The sequence below is a fragment of the Mastomys coucha genome, unplaced genomic scaffold, assembly GCF_008632895.1.
Source record: "Mastomys coucha isolate ucsf_1 unplaced genomic scaffold, UCSF_Mcou_1 pScaffold22, whole genome shotgun sequence".
NCBI lineage: Eukaryota > Metazoa > Chordata > Mammalia > Rodentia > Muridae > Mastomys > Mastomys coucha.
Genome location: NW_022196905.1, coordinates 58359352 through 58375600, shown reverse-complemented (window position 1 = coordinate 58375600; position 16249 = coordinate 58359352). Strand labels below are relative to the sequence as shown.

The window sequence follows — 16249 nt, the reverse complement described above, 5'->3', positions numbered from 1 at the left end:
TGGCATGCATCTGAGAGATGCATGGTGTTGGATCAACATAGCAGAAAACAATGAGTGATGATCCCAGACAAGTTCACTGACTTATTCAATAAGTATTTACAGAACCCGCATGTGAACAGAACTATTCTCAAGACTCTATTAAGTAGTTCTGAAGGTTCTGAAGAACCAGGTCCATAATGATAATATCCAGCATCTCTTATGTGATGGCCAAATACATGCAGGTTGACGGAAATGCTGTTAGGGGTGTTGGAGGGGACAGACGAGTGGCCCTGGAGACAAATAGTGCACATGCAGAGAAGAAAGAGCCCAGTAAAAGGGCCTCATATAGCTGCTTCCTACCCCTTGGGCTAGGGGATGTTTTTTCCCTCTCTGAATCCTAGGAAAGGTGATCTGCTGTTCCTCTGGAGTCAGAGCAAGCCTAGGCTAGAAGCTAGCTACGCTTCACTGGCCTTTATTTCAGTGCCTGTTTGGGTAGAAAAACTTATCAGGGGTCTGGTGCTGGAGAACTGGCTTGGTGGTAAAGCACTGCCCCCACACAGGCTGGGTCCTGGCCTGAGCCCTAGCACCTCAGAAACCAGTTCGTGTTAGGAGCACACCTGCAGACTGCTCTTCTCTGGCGATGATGATGGCGGTCCGGGCTGCTTCACGGTACTGTTTCAGCGCCATGTACAAGCGGAACAGGTACTTGGCATCCTGGTGCACAAACCATTAGCAAAACATCACTTTCGTCATTAGCCAAGCAGAGAAACACGTGTAACTTCACCTTTCAGTCACAACCACATCTTTTTAAACACCAGTGAGTTGGCTCATCCAATGTTTGCTCGGCTTAGTACGGGTAGGAGCTTAGGTCTGCCCTGTCCTAATTTTGTGGATGGGAAGGTGAATAAAACGGGACAGAGTTAGGTTCTGGAGCAGTGTGACCCAGCTGCATTCTACTCCTAGAGGCCTGCTCCACACAGCCTCTCCTGGGCTGGAGAACGAACACTTTAACACCCATGGAAGTCTTCTCTTTTCTTTATAATCCCCTGTGACCACTTTCCACTTGATCTCAAATTAAGGCTGTTTCACTCTGTACTTAGGACTGGTTTCCAAGTTAGTAAAATTAGTGGACATAATGGGAAAGGGTGTGGGACAGCAGGCAAGGGACTGAGTCTTTTGTCAAGTCACTGAGCACCTCTGGGGCTCCATAACGTCATCTGTAAGATAAGGCTGAGGAGTACGGAGATGCAGTCTCTCCACGACAGTGACTAGAGTCTGTCACAGCAGATGGCCTGGCACATGAAGGCAGAGGGGTACAAAGGGCTCTGGGCACTTCCTTAGGCGTCACATCTGTCCTTACCAGGATGGGGAAGGCAGGTCTCCTGCAGTAACCTGCAGGGACCATGGATTCTGGCATACACGTTTAGCCGCTGACCTTACAGTGACTTATGTTTAAGATGACTTTATATTAATTCTACAATTTTAAAAATATGGATAAAACACTTGTTTTTAGGGCTCAGTGCTAAGCAAACAATTTCAGTGATTATTTTACACAATTTCTAGAATAAAATTGTAACAGTAGAAAAAACTGGGTGATGAGGACTGTTACATGGGGAGGACTGTTACATGGGGAGGACTGTTACATAAGGGAGGACTTACATGGGGAGGACTGTTACATAGGGGAAGACTGTTCATCGGGGAGCACTGTTACATGGGGAGGACTGTTATATGGGGAAGACTTCATGGGGGAGGACTGTTACATGGGGAGGACTGTTACATGGGGAGGACTGTTACATGGGGGAGGACTTTTACATGGGGAGGACTATTACATGGGGAGAACTGTTACATGGGGAGGACTGTTACAGGGGGAGGACTGTTACATGGGGGAGGACTGTTACAGAGGGAGGACTGTTACATGTGGGAGGACTGTTACAGGGGGAGGACTATTACATGGGGAGGACTGTTACAGGGGGAGGACTGTTACATGGGGAGAACTGTTACATGGGGGAGGACTGTTACATGGGGAGGACTGTTACATAAGGGAGGACTTACATGGGGAGGATTGTTACAGGGGGAGGACTGTTACATGGGAAGGACTATTACATGGGGGAGGACTGTTACATGGGGGGGGGACTGTTACATGAGAGGGCAGCTATTGCACAGGTCCACTGTGGCATTTATGGCACTTCCTAGTGTGGCTGTGGCTACTTTCAAGGTGACATTCTATAAGTCTGTTATGTCACAACAGGTGAACAGAAGACCAGAGAAGACAAGACTAGGGCATGAGCACCCGCCCTGCAGAACCTCCTGTACCTTTGGCATGCCATCGCTCTCCCCCATCAGGTGGTCTATCAGCTGATTGGTTAGCAGCTCATCTTTGGCCTGGCCCACCTGTTTCAGAAAAGAGAAACCTCATCAAATTCTGCATCTTAAACTTTGCAGGGATGGGGAGTGAGGGCTGGGTAGAACATCAAACAACTTTCTGCTAAGGAAATGGAATTAAAAAAAAAAACTAACAAACTCCGAGTAAACAACATGAAACACAATTTAGCCTGGAGTTCTTTTTCATTGGTGTGTAGTCTTCCTCAATAAAATTACATCCTTAGAAGGTATAGCTTTTCTCAGCTGCTTGAATCAAAATAGGATCTTTTTCTTTGTATACCAGAGAATGTACTTCTTGAATGTTTCACTAAAAACACTGAGGAGCTGGAGAGATGACTGACCAGTTAGGGGCATTTGGTGTCCTTCCAGAGGACTCCAGTTTAATTCCTAGCACCCACACCAGGCCGCTCAGAACTGTCTTATAATTCTGGCTTCAGGGACACAACACCTTCTTCTGGCTTCCACCTCTTTCTCTTACTTTATATGCATAAATAAATCTATACACACACACACACACACACACACAGAGGGTGGAGAGATGGCTCAGTGGTTAAGAGCACTGGAACTGGGTTTAATTCCCAGCACCCACAAGACAGCTCATGGCCATCTGTAACTCCAGTTCCAGAGGATCTGATGCTCTCTTCTGGACTTCACAGGCACTTCACAAATGTGATGCACAGACATATGTGCAGTCAAACACCCACACACATAAAATAAAAATAATTAAAAAAAAAAAGCCTACTATCACCAATACCACCACCAAAACCCCTCTTAAGATTAGTGACTAACATAGCTCCTTATCTTGAGCACACATGCTAGATCTTACGAAGGCTGAGCATCCTAATCTGAGAATCTGAACTCAAACACTGGTGTGTGTGTGTGTGTGTGTGTGTGTGTGTGTGTGGTGCACATGTACATATGTGTGTATACATGCATGTATATATATGTGTGTATATAAATGCGTGTGTGTGTCTACATGCATGTGTGTGGGCACATGCCAATGGCAATGTCAGGTTCTTCTATTGTTCCTCACCCTATGTTTTTGAGATAGGGCCTCTGACTGCGCCCAAAGCTGCCATTTTAGCTGGGCTGGCTGTCTAGCAAGCTCCTGGGATCCACTGTCTTTCCCTTCCCCTTCCCCAGTGTCAGAGCTGCAGACATGGGCTTAGGGGAAATGGAATAGCATTTTTCAAATTTACTACAAGCAAGTTCTACCCAAAGGATGACCTTCAGGGTCTTCCTGACTCTCAGATAGTGCCTCCTCATAGGAAAGGATAAAGCTTGTTTGCTTGAAAACAATTTAGGAAAGAGGGTGGGGCTGTGAATAAGATTATGTGTTGACAGCCATCAGTTTGACAATGGCTACAGGGAGTTTATTGTCCAGTTTGGTAAATCTTTCCATGTATTTGGACATTTCTGTTTGGTTTGGGTCTCAAATAGCCCAGGCTGGCCTTGAACTCACTATGTAGCAGAGGAAAATCCTGAATCTTTCTATCTCCACCTCCTGGGATTACAGGTATATACCACCAAGCAGTGCTGGGGACTGAATCTAGGGCTTCCTCAATACACTCTACCAACTGAACTACATCCCTGGCCCCTTCAAGGACACAAACAAACAAACAAACAAACAAACAACAAACTACTGGCATTCTTCAAAGTTTTGATTTTGAATTTACTTACAGTTTCGATTGCCATTTCTATTGCCACATTATCTTCTGAGCTTGGACATTTCAGGAAGTGCTTTAGTGCCTAAAATGAGAGATGGGCAGCAGCCAGAATTTGTCAGGGCCTGCGCACTGGGAAAGTCAGCTTTTACCACAGATGAAATGAGTGAGTGCCCTGATCTCAACCAGAGGTCTGCAGAGCCCTGGGTCTTCTGCCTGTTTTTGTGGGACAGTGTCTCTTTCACTGGCTGGCCAGGAGCTCACTGTGCAGACCAGGCTATGACCTCACAGAGACCTGCCTGCCTCTGTCTCCTAAATGCTGGGATTTAAGGCATATGCCACCACCCTGGCAGATCTACTTCAAAGGCTGAGTCTAGGTTTTCAAACTGGAAGGATCCAGAGAACCTTCTGAAGAATCTAGTTCTGATTTATGATAAAAATAAAATGTAAAATGTGTTCTTCTCCATAGGAAGCTTTAATTATTTAATTCATTGTTTTGTCTTATGTGTCTTTCTCATGAAGTTAGACAAATGCTTATGGGTGAATCCCCAGTCCCTTCATTTAACATTTATCAGTACCCTGCTTGTTCATGGGCTGGACTGGGGTCTGTGAAGGACAGCAGGAGGAACCTGACATGGCCCCACTTTTCATATTAGATGCACTCTGAGGAGATAGATGCCAGCAGGTGACAGTGACACAGTACTGTCTTTCTCGTAAACACACACCTGTGAAGAAACTTACAAGACAAAGTCCTATGTGGGAAGTTGGTTTTAGGTGTTATGAGGAGGCAAAGATGGTTGTGGGGGAGATGACAGGAAGGTCACAGAGGGACACAGACATGCAGCATAAAGTCTGGGGTATTCATTGAGGAAACAGATGGAGGGTGAGGCTGGCAAAGGCCTTGTTGTAAGTGTGTAGTGAGGCATACTTCCACAGAAACAGCTGGAGGCCATTATGGGGTGCCTAGGCTGGATGGCCAGCTGGTAGAGAATTAGCTTGTCAGATAATGAGTCTGGACATCTTCTAAAAAGGCCACAAATGGCAAACTGGCAGCCATGTTTTCTTTGGTCACTGAGGTATTTTGCAAATATTTGGGCTTGTATCTTGAAGTGGGGAGACTTAGACTTCTGTTTCTCTTGAAGGACCCTGTGGGGCCCTGTTGGGCCCTGTGGGTCTCGGCCTCCTGAACAGCAGCAGTTAGCCAGCTTGTAGTTTGCAGTAGCACCTGTTCCCTCAGGCAAGATGCAGAAGATCCAGCAGTCACTGTCACTTCAACCCCAGGGCCTCTTCTTTGGACACTGTACTCCCTGCCTTGGGCAGAGTGGGTTCTACTAGAGGAGCAAAAGGATGACTTGGAGGCTGGAGCCCAGTGCACTATGTAACCGGACGCAGGGAAACCTGGCTTGGGATTACATTGATGGGACTTAGACTAGATGGGGGCAGATGTGAGAGACTGTAGGGAGCCTGTGTATGTATGTGTGAGGGAAGAGATTTCAAAGCTGACTCTGCCCAGGCTGAGCTCCAGTGCCAACAGAAGCTGACGCTGAGATTTCAAGTCTCAGTGTCTGGAGCATACTGGCATCTAGAGCATTTCCTACAATCACTCCTGTGTTGACTGGGGTATGTTTCCTTGACAAATACTAACCCGTGAATACTGGCCACACAGCAAGAAGAATTTTCCAGCCTGAAAATGTCTCTTTTCTCCTTCAAAATATAAGGCGATGCTTTGATAGTCTTCATTAGTTGTGTCTTCAGCACCTACAACAGATGTTCACTGAGTACAGTGCCTGAGTAGAACCTGATGACTTGTCATTGCCAATCTAAAAACAGTATTTCTGAGAGGTGTCTGCAGACAGGAGGCTGGGGCAGGTGACACAGCGCAGCAGGGGAAAGTACAATGCTGTGTCTGTCATGGGACCTGAGTTTGATTCCCAAAATCTACTCAAAGTGGAAGGAGAGAGCCAACTCTACAAGGTTATCCTCTGGCCTTCAAACACACTGTTACGTGTGTACTCCCCTCCCACATCATAGTACACACACACACACACACACACACACACACACACACACACACCCAAGCCCAACCAACCAATCAATCTTAAAAGACCCAGGAGACTAAAAGCCCTTCAGAATTGAACAGCAGTTCTACCATCTTGTCTATTTTCACCACAAAGCATATTTGCCATAATTATTTCATATATTAATACTGTCAGAACAGGAATCATGAAAGGATGAGGCTTATGTGAAAATTTGAGCTATGATCTTTTATTATTCATTTAGAACTTATCATTCTCAGACTCTGAGTCTCATATTATCAAACAGTAGGAGCCATTGTGTGTGTAACCTTAACCATGACCCTCCTAGGACTTCAGAACAACCAGAAGACAAATTAAATACCCAACATAAACACGATCCAGCTTGCTGTTCCTTCCTTCCATCCATCCATCCATCCATCCATCATCCATCCATCCATCCACTCACCCACCCACCCACTCATCCATCCAACCATCTATCCATTCATTATTGGGCCTTACAACTCAAGTTGGCCTTAAACCCATCCTCCAGCCTCAACCTCCAGGCCTGACACTGCTTTTGTCTGTCCTTCCTTTTTTTCATCAGGTCTTTATGTTGTCCAGTTATCTAATGACTTCCCACTGATGTGTTCCTTTGAAGTCTGAAATAATTTTTCTCATGTTCTTGTCAATTCATAAGGGCATGCAATCACAAAAGGGCAAATATTTTATTTCCCTACTTATATGCAATACTTGAAATAGTCAAATGCATAAAGACAAAGTAAAATAATGGTCAGAAGAGGTTGGGGACAAGGATCATTATTTAGTGGGGACAGAGTGTTAGTGTGAGTGGCTGACAAGGTGAGTAATAATCCCGCTTACATTTATGCAGTAGGGACCCTGAAGCCCAGCAGGTAATGTCTTTGTGTCTGTGTCTACATGGCATAGGTTGTACAGGAGAGCCTGTGTACACACCCATCTGAGCTGGGACCATAAGAGGCAGGGTTTCTATGGTAACACATAGTTATGAGGAAGTAGGGAAGATGATGGCACTTACCAATGATGTCTGCATAGATTTCCATCTTGTTGTGCTGCTGAGCCAGGGTGAAGGCTTCATTGTTACATTTGGACAGGACTAGAAACTGGATGGCAGACCCATAGTCACCAAGCTGTAGAAAGAACCTACAACAATGACTTTAGTTAGCTTGACTCTCATGAGTCAAGTTTATGACTGTGATGGTCAGTATCGTCAACTTGGCAGGATCTAGAATCAGCAGGATCTAGAATCAAACTTTTGGGCATGTCTGTCTGAGGCAGTTCCTAAGTTGGATTGAAGGGTTGAGACCCACACAGATGTGGACGGCACCAGCCCATGGGCTAGGATTCCAGACTAAGTAAGAGGAGAAAGTGAGCTGGGGCCAGCTTCCATCTCCCTGTGCTTCCTGACTGTGGATGCAAAGTGACCAGCTTCCTCAGACTCCTAACCATGATCATGATCGGCAGGGAGCGAACAAACTGTGAGGTAAGGTTAACCCTTCCTCCCTCAAGTTGCTTTTGTCAGGTATCTGATCTGAGAAACATAAACAATACCATGATTTATAAAACCAAACATTTTTTTTCAACCAGGTAGAAATAAAAATAATATCTCATAACCGCAGTTCTGCATTATCTATACCTGACAGGCATATTTCTCATATGCTGACCATAATAGCCATTGCATTCGAAATATCTAGGGCTAATGAAACATAAAAAGAATGCATGCATTTGATGGGGGGGGGGGTTCTTTCTTTTCCTCCTGTAAAAGGTTCACTGGGACAAGCGTGCTGTCACCTGGCTACCATCTTGGCTCCATCTAGAGACTGGGTCTCTCTGACGATGCTGACGGCCTTCTCGGGGTTGTTGAGGTGGTCCAGGTAGATGCGGATGACACTGTTCCATTGCTTTGCATTTTCATATGCCACCACGGCTTCCTTGTACCTGTAAGAAACAGGGTTCATGTAAGCCCTCTCAATGCTGTCATTTTTTGGGGGGGGGCAGCAAATGTGGGGGACACATATCTATTGTAGCGATAGCATCTGCTGTTTTCTTGAACTTCTTTCTCCTTCAGAATCAAATACCAGGAATTCTCTACTAAAATGTATTCTTTAGGGGTTGGAAGGGTAAAGGACCAATAATGAATTTTATTTTCTCTTATAAACTAAAAAATATGTAATTTGTTTATATTTTACTGTGTTTCTGTTTTTAAGTGGGAAAACTGTTCTAGCAGTGTGGAATTATTTTAGAAAACGGAAATTAGGTGGGCAGTGATGGCACATGCCTTTTAATCCTAGCACTTGGGAGGCAGAGACAGGCAGATTTCTGAGTTCGAGGCCAGCCTGGTCTACAGAGTGAATTCCAGGACATCCATGGATATACAGAAAAACCCTGTCTTGAAAAAAAAAAAGACAAAAAAAGAAAAAAAAAACAGAAATTACAGAACTCTTTATGGTAATGGGCATGGAGCTTTACTAATGAAATACAGAATCTTTGAGTGTTCACCTCTAGGTGGTGCTCAAGACTTCTTAGCTCAGACTAATTCTGCTCTTCCAATTTCAACAGGACATTCAGTGTGTATCTTGATCTCCCACGGTTGCTTTCCTAAAGGGGAAGGCATTACTAACCTATACGGCTTCTTAACAGACACTTCTGAAATCACTTTTCAAGGGCTGTAGAAATTTACACTTCCACCAGCTAAAAACAGCCAGAGCATTTTGACAGCAGGGTTGTTAGTTCAAAATAAAGATAAATATTAAATATTGTGGCATGCCCTCATTACTATCAGGGACGGAACTTCAGTGTTCAGAAGTGTAGTTCATAATTACATTTCCTCCCCTGGGTCTTTTTGTCCTCAGTCTTTTTCTAGTTGTGGACTTAGTTTCTTATAACTATTAAGTTGTAGAAATTCTCAGTACATTTAAGATAGTCCCTCTTCATTGCTATATTTAGCGCTGTGCTGTAGCTTAAACAATATGGGATCCATGTATCTATTCTTTGCTCCTTTTGTATCCTGAGGGCATCTTTCTTACCATGTTTGTGCCATATTGTGCCAAAACTTGAGTACTCAACCTCATTTAGAGGAAACAGCAGACCGTATCTGGATACATACAGGTCTGCGTTTGCAGTCTGGTCCTTCACATGAGAAGGATGGCGTTAAGTGTCTTCTTTCTCGGCCTGCCTTCTATGCACATGGCTAACCTATCTGGCTTGCACTCTCAGGCTTTTACAGACCTGGGAAACTGCACATACCTTCCGTCTGCCTCCTTAGCTTTGGCATACTGCAAGTGGATCTTCGGAGAGGAGACATGAGGTAGAAGTTCGCCGACTTTTGCCCTAGAAGCATAGAGTCGAGAACGATATCAACACCATTTCTGACCAGGAATAGTTGCTCACAACCAAGTACCAGCTCTCGTTCTCAAGTGCAGCTCTAAGCTTGCAGACATCTTGGCTCCTATACACAATCCAGATTTAACTACCTTTTCTCCTGACCTCTCCCCCACCAGCAGGTCGGGAAGATAAAGGTGGCTGCATTAACTCTTTCAGGAAAATGAGGGTTTTGTTTTTCCTGTACTTTATTTGGTTTAGGATGCTCCTTGGGAAGATGAATTTGAACTCATCTACAAAGTAACTACACAGATGGAAGGCAGAACCGGGTGAGAGAATAGAGTGGGCAGCAGGAAGAGCGCACACAAACCCCTGTCCTGCCCTTACCAGTTCTTGCAGCGGATGTAGACAGAGGCAGCTCTGTCGTAATATTGGCCCTTTTCATACAGCTGGGCGGCTTCTGAAAATTGCTGCAATGACAAAGGGACTTAGGACACTGGATTGGTTATGATCTGACCACAGGAATATTTACGAAGACAAAGGGGTACCTTCATATTCTCCAATATGGCTCCACAGTCTCTTTTAAGGACCCTGCTGGGGTGTTTGAGGGCTTGGTTAGCCCCTCTGCGGATGTCTCCCATTCGTATGGACATCTGAGCCACTCCAGCCAGGCACACTTCATCCTGTTCCTATGACAGTAAGGCAAACGCTAGCTCACCGTGCCCTAGTATAACACGGTGTCTTTCTGCCGGCCAACCACTACAGCTTACTCTCATTTGTTACTTTAGGAAGCCCTCACAGTTTTGAAATTAACACTTAGAAAAATCAGCTAGTACAAAGTTCTTGTTTCTTCTCAGAGGTTTTGGCCTTTTATACTTAAGAGAAAAGTTTTGCATTCCTTGTGAGGATGCCTTGTTTTACACCACTTGGTATAAAGTTATATCTAGAAGCAATATACTGCTTATTATAGCATAAACACCATGAGTAAAATAAAAGGGGAATCATTAATCAAATTGAAGATCTCTGTACTATGTATGATTTATGTATGAGAACTGCTTAAGTCATTGAAAACAACTATAAACTTCTCATGTTTGCAGCAGGGTCTCTTTAAGCAGTTCTGGTTAACCTTAAAACTCACTAGGTAATCCTATATACATATATATACACATATAAATACATATATACAAACATATATGTGTGTACATATATGACTTTTTAATAAAATTTTTATTTTGTTATTTTATTTGTATATTTTGCTTGCATGTATGTCTTTGTACCATATGTGCTTGGAGTTAAGGACAATTATGAGCCACCACGTGGGTACTAGGACTTGAAGCTAGGACCTCTGGAAGAGTAGTAGCCAGTGCTCTTAACCACTGGGCCATCTCTTCAGCCCAAAGAGATTACTGAAACTTCATAAGAACAATGAATGAAATCACAGTTAGCCATGACACATATGTACATAATATGGATTTAAAAAACAAAGACATCAACAGGCATAGGTACACCCAGTTCTATTGTGTGCAAAGCTCCCACGGCCTTTCCTAGCCAGTGCACACAGCTCCTTCAGTCTCTTAGGAGCATCTAGTATAGCTCTCTTAGGATGGACCAGGCTTTCTCATCTATTTCTTCACTGAATGATATTGGCCTATAAATCAAGATGAAATAAATATTTTACTTCCAATCTTAATTAGAAGTTTCTATCTAGGATGTAATGGCAAACAGATACATGGATAAAATATATTGCCATCTTTAGTTTTGTGAGCTTAAAGTGATTTAAGCAATATTCTTATAAAGTGTTAATAAGCTGAACAATTAGGCACACTTACTAGATACTGAATAACTAAATGCAAATAAGACCTGGATTTTAAGACAAAACAGAAAACACACTCCTGCACCATTAGGCATATCTCGAATGTATGCGGGGTTACCTTATTATCACCGGTGATGCCTTTCTCGTAGTGAGCCAAGGCATTCACATAATCGCCGCTGAAAGAAAAAAGGTCACAGTGAATTTATCCACATTTAAGTCTTTTAGCTACACAAACACTTTAAAGATACTCTACGTCATCACATGGCTCAGAAGAGATGTTACATGACACAGATGCCAGCATCCATTCAAAGGGCAGCACGCTCTTATCTCACTACTTTAAAAATATTCTGGGTTCTGCTACATCTTAAGGTGCTTACCAGGTGATAAGTTAGGCCCTCCAGGAGCTCTCCGGTGTATTTTATGGGTCACTGTTAGTTAATTATTTCCTTTAGGGCACAAATGACAAACACATAGCCATAGAGACCTAGCTTTTCCAAATGTCCAATATTTGTAAGAATGCACACTGCATGGGCTGGAGAGATGGCTCAGCGGTTAAGAGCACTGACTTGCTCTTCCGAAGGTTCTGAGTTCAAATCCCAGCAACCACATGGTGGCTCATAACCATCCGTAATGAGATCTGATGCCCTCTTCTGGAGTGTCTGAAGACAGCTACAGTGTACTTACATATAATAAATAAATAAATCTTAAAAAAAAAAAATCCGGGCAGTGGTGGTGCACACCTTTAATCCCAGCACTTGGGAGGCAGAGGCATGCGGATTTCTGAGTTCGAGGCCAGCTTGGTTTACACAGTGAGTTCCAGGACAGCCAGGGCTACACAGAGAAACCCTGTCTCAAACAAACAAACAAACAAACAAACAAACAGAATGTACACTGCAAGATTCTGGGTTGGGAGCTTGTGAAACAGCTCAGCAGTTGAGGCTCACATTGTAATGCCTAAGCTTGATTCCCAGGACCCACATGTAAAAAAGAAGTGATTCCTGCAAGTTGCTTACACGTACATGTACACACACACAGGCACACAAGATTTATTTAAAGGATCACCTAGGATGTAATTGTGTGTTGAGTTAAAGAGCTGCAGAAATACACTTATTTGGTTGGATGGCACAGAGGTTTCAGGCCATGGTCACTCGACCCCTGCTTGTCACAGTGGGCAAGAGCACATGGTGGAGCAAGCTGCTCATGTCATGGTAGCCAAGAAGCAGAGGAAGAGGAAGGTCCAGGGACCCAATGCAGCCCTCAGGCATTCAGGGCATGCCTTAATGACCTAACTCCTTCTACTAGGCCCCAGCTCCTGGATGTCAGTCTGGAGACCACCCTATCAACACCTGACCTTTGAGTACACTGAGGATCCAGAACACAATAGTAACATGGTTCCTATACCCAAGACTGAAAATAACATAGACTTGTAAATCTACAACCAGCTTCTTCAGCTGTAGGTCATGACCCATAGCTGAGTGTAGGGCTCACAGAGGCATCTGATACAGTAAAAGCAGTAAGGAAATCAATTCAAAATCAATCACATAAAAAAATCCAAGGTGTCTCTGGCAGGGCTCACTCATGGCAGGGCTCACTCATGCCAGGGCATGTGACATCACTGCAGCCTTGGCTCTGATCCTATTGTGTGTACACACTGCCTGCCATGTTGCCATGAGGCTGCCTGAAGCACCTGGGCTCAGATCCACAGCTAGTGGATGTTACAGTCAGTCATACTGACACTACACATACAATCTCCTGCTCTTACAGCACTAGGATGGCTCAGCTCTAGCTTCATCAGGGTCTAACTGTGGAAAACAACATTGGCCATTTTTCTACCACATTCATGAGCAGGTATCAAATTAGCATATCATTCATTGTATTGTGTTAGGACATTTGATTTTCAAAATTGCTATCTGAGTTGTTGACTGGAGTTTTGTTAAAAAATAAATCATTCATTGAACTTTGGCTTGGGGTTAGGACAGAATCTCCAACAATTTCTGAAATGGCACCAAACATCCTTTTGGCATCTGTACTATGTACTTATGTGAAATTGACATTAGAGATCACATTACCAATAAACTCTAAAAAACAGTAATGTTGATCATGTCCTGCAATATGGAAAGTTCAGGCACATTTCATTTTTTGTGTAAAAATAAATACATATTTTATTAGTATTCAAATCTGCTTTCATCTTAAGTGGTAAGACTATATATATGTGTATATAATACATACCAAAGTGTATATATATATATATATATATATATATATATATATATATACCAAAGAATTGTGTGCATGTACATGTGTGCATGTGCACATGACCTTGTATGCATATGAGGAGGCCAGAGGCTAATGTCAGCCATTGTCTCTATCGTTCTTCACATATTTTTTTAAAAATGTTATTATTTTTACTTTACGTGTCTGAGTGTTGCCGTTACATGTGTATGCATGTGTGCCCGACACTTAGAGGCTAGAAGAGGACACTGAATCCCTTGGAACTGTGTGATAGCATCATGTGGGTGTGGGAACCTTACTGATGTCCTCCACAAGAACAGCAAGCACTTTGAACTTTGGGGCTATCTCTTCAGTCCTCCACCTGGTTTTGAACAGGATCTTGTTGAGGCTTGGAATGCCGCTATGTATTCTAACGATGACTTCTGTACCTGAAGGTCTAGGCATTTGAGTGAGTTCTCATGTTTCCCATGAAACATGAGATTAGGTTTTTGCTGTGCAAACCTAACTCCTTAATTTAAAACTCTTGGTTAAATAAAAATGGCTACTGCCAGTTACTGGAGGAATTAGAGGTAGGTGGGTTTTGGAGTTACCAGGTTGAGTGGAGGAGGAGAAAGAAAAAGCAGAGGAATGAGGAGGAGAGAGGAGAAGGCCCCATGGGGGAAGATGAACCATGAGCATATGGTCAGGAGAAACAGCAAGTGTCTGGAGTAAGTGCTGGGGAGGCAGCCAGGCCAGCAGTTAGAAGAGTAGATTAGGGGTTAGCCCAGGAATTGTCAAAGCCAAGTAAAATAACCATAGGATCTTACACTGAACCTGGGGCTCACCAACTGGCTGGGATGCCCCCACCTCCCATCTGGATTAAGGTAAGTGTTAGCCTGCCTGGCTTTTTTTTTTTTTTTTTTTAAACCTGGTGCTGGAAATCCAAACTCAGGTCCTCATATTTATATGGCAAGCACTTTACTCATTGAACCTTATCTCTAGTCCCAGAGAACTGTTTAAAAGTATATTTCTTTATGAATTAACAGCAAATACTTGATTTCTATTTTGTAGACCTATAGACTTGGAGTTGCATAAAAACTTCTTAGACAAAGAAGGGGCTGCAAAGGAACAATGTTTATGAGGCTCTAGTCTGACAGATGTATTTATTTGCATTTCTCAGTACAGTGACTTGCATAAGACATTTCATTTGAGCTGTCTCCCTCTGAGCAAACACTCCCTCCGCTGTAGTCAATTAGCTTAGGCCAATGATTCTGGTTCTGTGAGGCTCCTTCAGTTTCTGAATCTACTGACAGATAAAAAAGTCTCGGAAGGGAAGCTGGGCTGCTGACTGAAGACTTTCTTTCATCAGCCCAGGGCTTCATAGTCAGCAAGTTTCCTGAGTAGGAATGTCTAATTTGGGTCCAATTATATCAGCCCACCTAGGGACGCCTGCCGACAAGAAGAGTCAGTCTCTTGCCCAGTACCCTGCTCAATTAGGAGACTCTAAATTAAGACTTTGGAACTCCCTATTTTTGCTCACACCCTTTACTATTCATTTTGAACTTCTCACAGGGATCTAGCTCATGGGTCTAAGCCCCACTGGAGAGCTAAATCTCTCCGGGTTTGACAGACCGGTCCTGTTTTAACACACTAAGGATTATGGATGGCTAACGACGACGAGCCTTGGCTGCTGAGGTTGGCGCTGGAGGCTACTTGGGTGCTTGATGAGAACATATGCTCAGGTTATTATTGGGGACACTTTTGAGCTGTTAGGGGCTGGCTGTGTTAGGTTAGGTGTGAAAGCATACACAAACAGCCTCACGGTCATGTGCCACTGCCAAAGCAAAGGCTTCTGACCCACCTAGTCAGAGCTAACTCAAGTCAGGTAAAGTGGGAGAGTTTGCTACAAAAAAATCCCAGAAAGACATAAAGGTCAGTCTCCTGAATGGTCCCAGGGCTTTCAGGGATGTTTGTGTCTGGTCTCTTGTGCAATGTACTAAGATTCTGATATGTCCATTTTGGCATATGAACTTTTCTTTTCTCTCCCCCTTCCCCTTCTCTTCCCTTCCTGAGACAGGGTTTCTCTGTGTAGTCCTGACTGTCCTGGAGCTTGCTCTGTAGACCAGGCTGGCCTCAAACTCAAGAGATCCACCTGCCTCTGCCTCCTGAGTGCTGGAATTAAAGGCATGTGTCAGCACTGCCCACAACATTTTTTTTTTTTTATTAATTTACAAGCTAAAAAAATCAACCTTGCCACTTAATTACATCCTAGACCCTGGGTTCACTACATATATATTTTAACTTTTAAAACAATTAAAAATTTTGTGTATTGTGTATGTCTGTGTATGGATATGCAGGGAATCATAGAACTAGATACATCAGATTCCCCTGGAACTGGAGTTACAGGTGGGTGTGAGTTGCCTGGGACGGATGCTGGGAACTGAACCGGGGTCCTCAACAAGAGCAGCAGCTATTCCTAATCACTGAGTGCCTCATATTCCTAATCACTGAGCGCCTCATATTCCTAACTGCTGAGCGCCTCACATTCCTAACTGCTGAGCGCCTCATATTCCTAACTGCTGAGCGCCTCACATTCCTAACTGCTGAGCGCCTCACATTCCTAACTGCTGAGCGCCTCACATTCCTAACTGCTAAGCGCCTCATATTCCTAATCACTGAGCGCCTCATATTCCTAACTGCTGAGCACCTCATATTCCTAACTGCTGAGCGCCTCATATTCCTAACTGCTGAGCGCCTCACATTCCTAACTGCTGAGTGCCTCATATTCCTAACTGCTGAGCACCTCATATTCCTAATCACTGAGCGCC

At 43.8% G+C, this 16249-nt stretch overlaps 1 protein-coding gene across 4 annotated transcripts in view; it reads right to left on the bottom strand.

The window, feature by feature from the left end:
• Positions 1-16249, bottom strand: part of Wdr19 (WD repeat domain 19) — a 64900-nt gene that overhangs the window by 8147 nt on the left and 40504 nt on the right. For all 4 annotated transcript variants that reach the window (XM_031342405.1, XM_031342406.1, XM_031342407.1 and 1 more), the window contains exons 21-30: positions 11329-11386; positions 9946-10086; positions 9785-9867; positions 9323-9406; positions 7868-8014; positions 7095-7219; positions 5671-5783; positions 4042-4110; positions 2293-2370; positions 597-693 (exon numbers count right to left, since the gene is read on the bottom strand). In XM_031342405.1, the coding sequence (XP_031198265.1) occupies positions 597-693; positions 2293-2370; positions 4042-4110; positions 5671-5783; positions 7095-7219; positions 7868-8014; positions 9323-9406; positions 9785-9867; positions 9946-10086; positions 11329-11386 (995 nt within the window). The remainder of the gene's footprint in view (positions 1-596; positions 694-2292; positions 2371-4041; positions 4111-5670; positions 5784-7094; positions 7220-7867; positions 8015-9322; positions 9407-9784; positions 9868-9945; positions 10087-11328; positions 11387-16249) is intronic.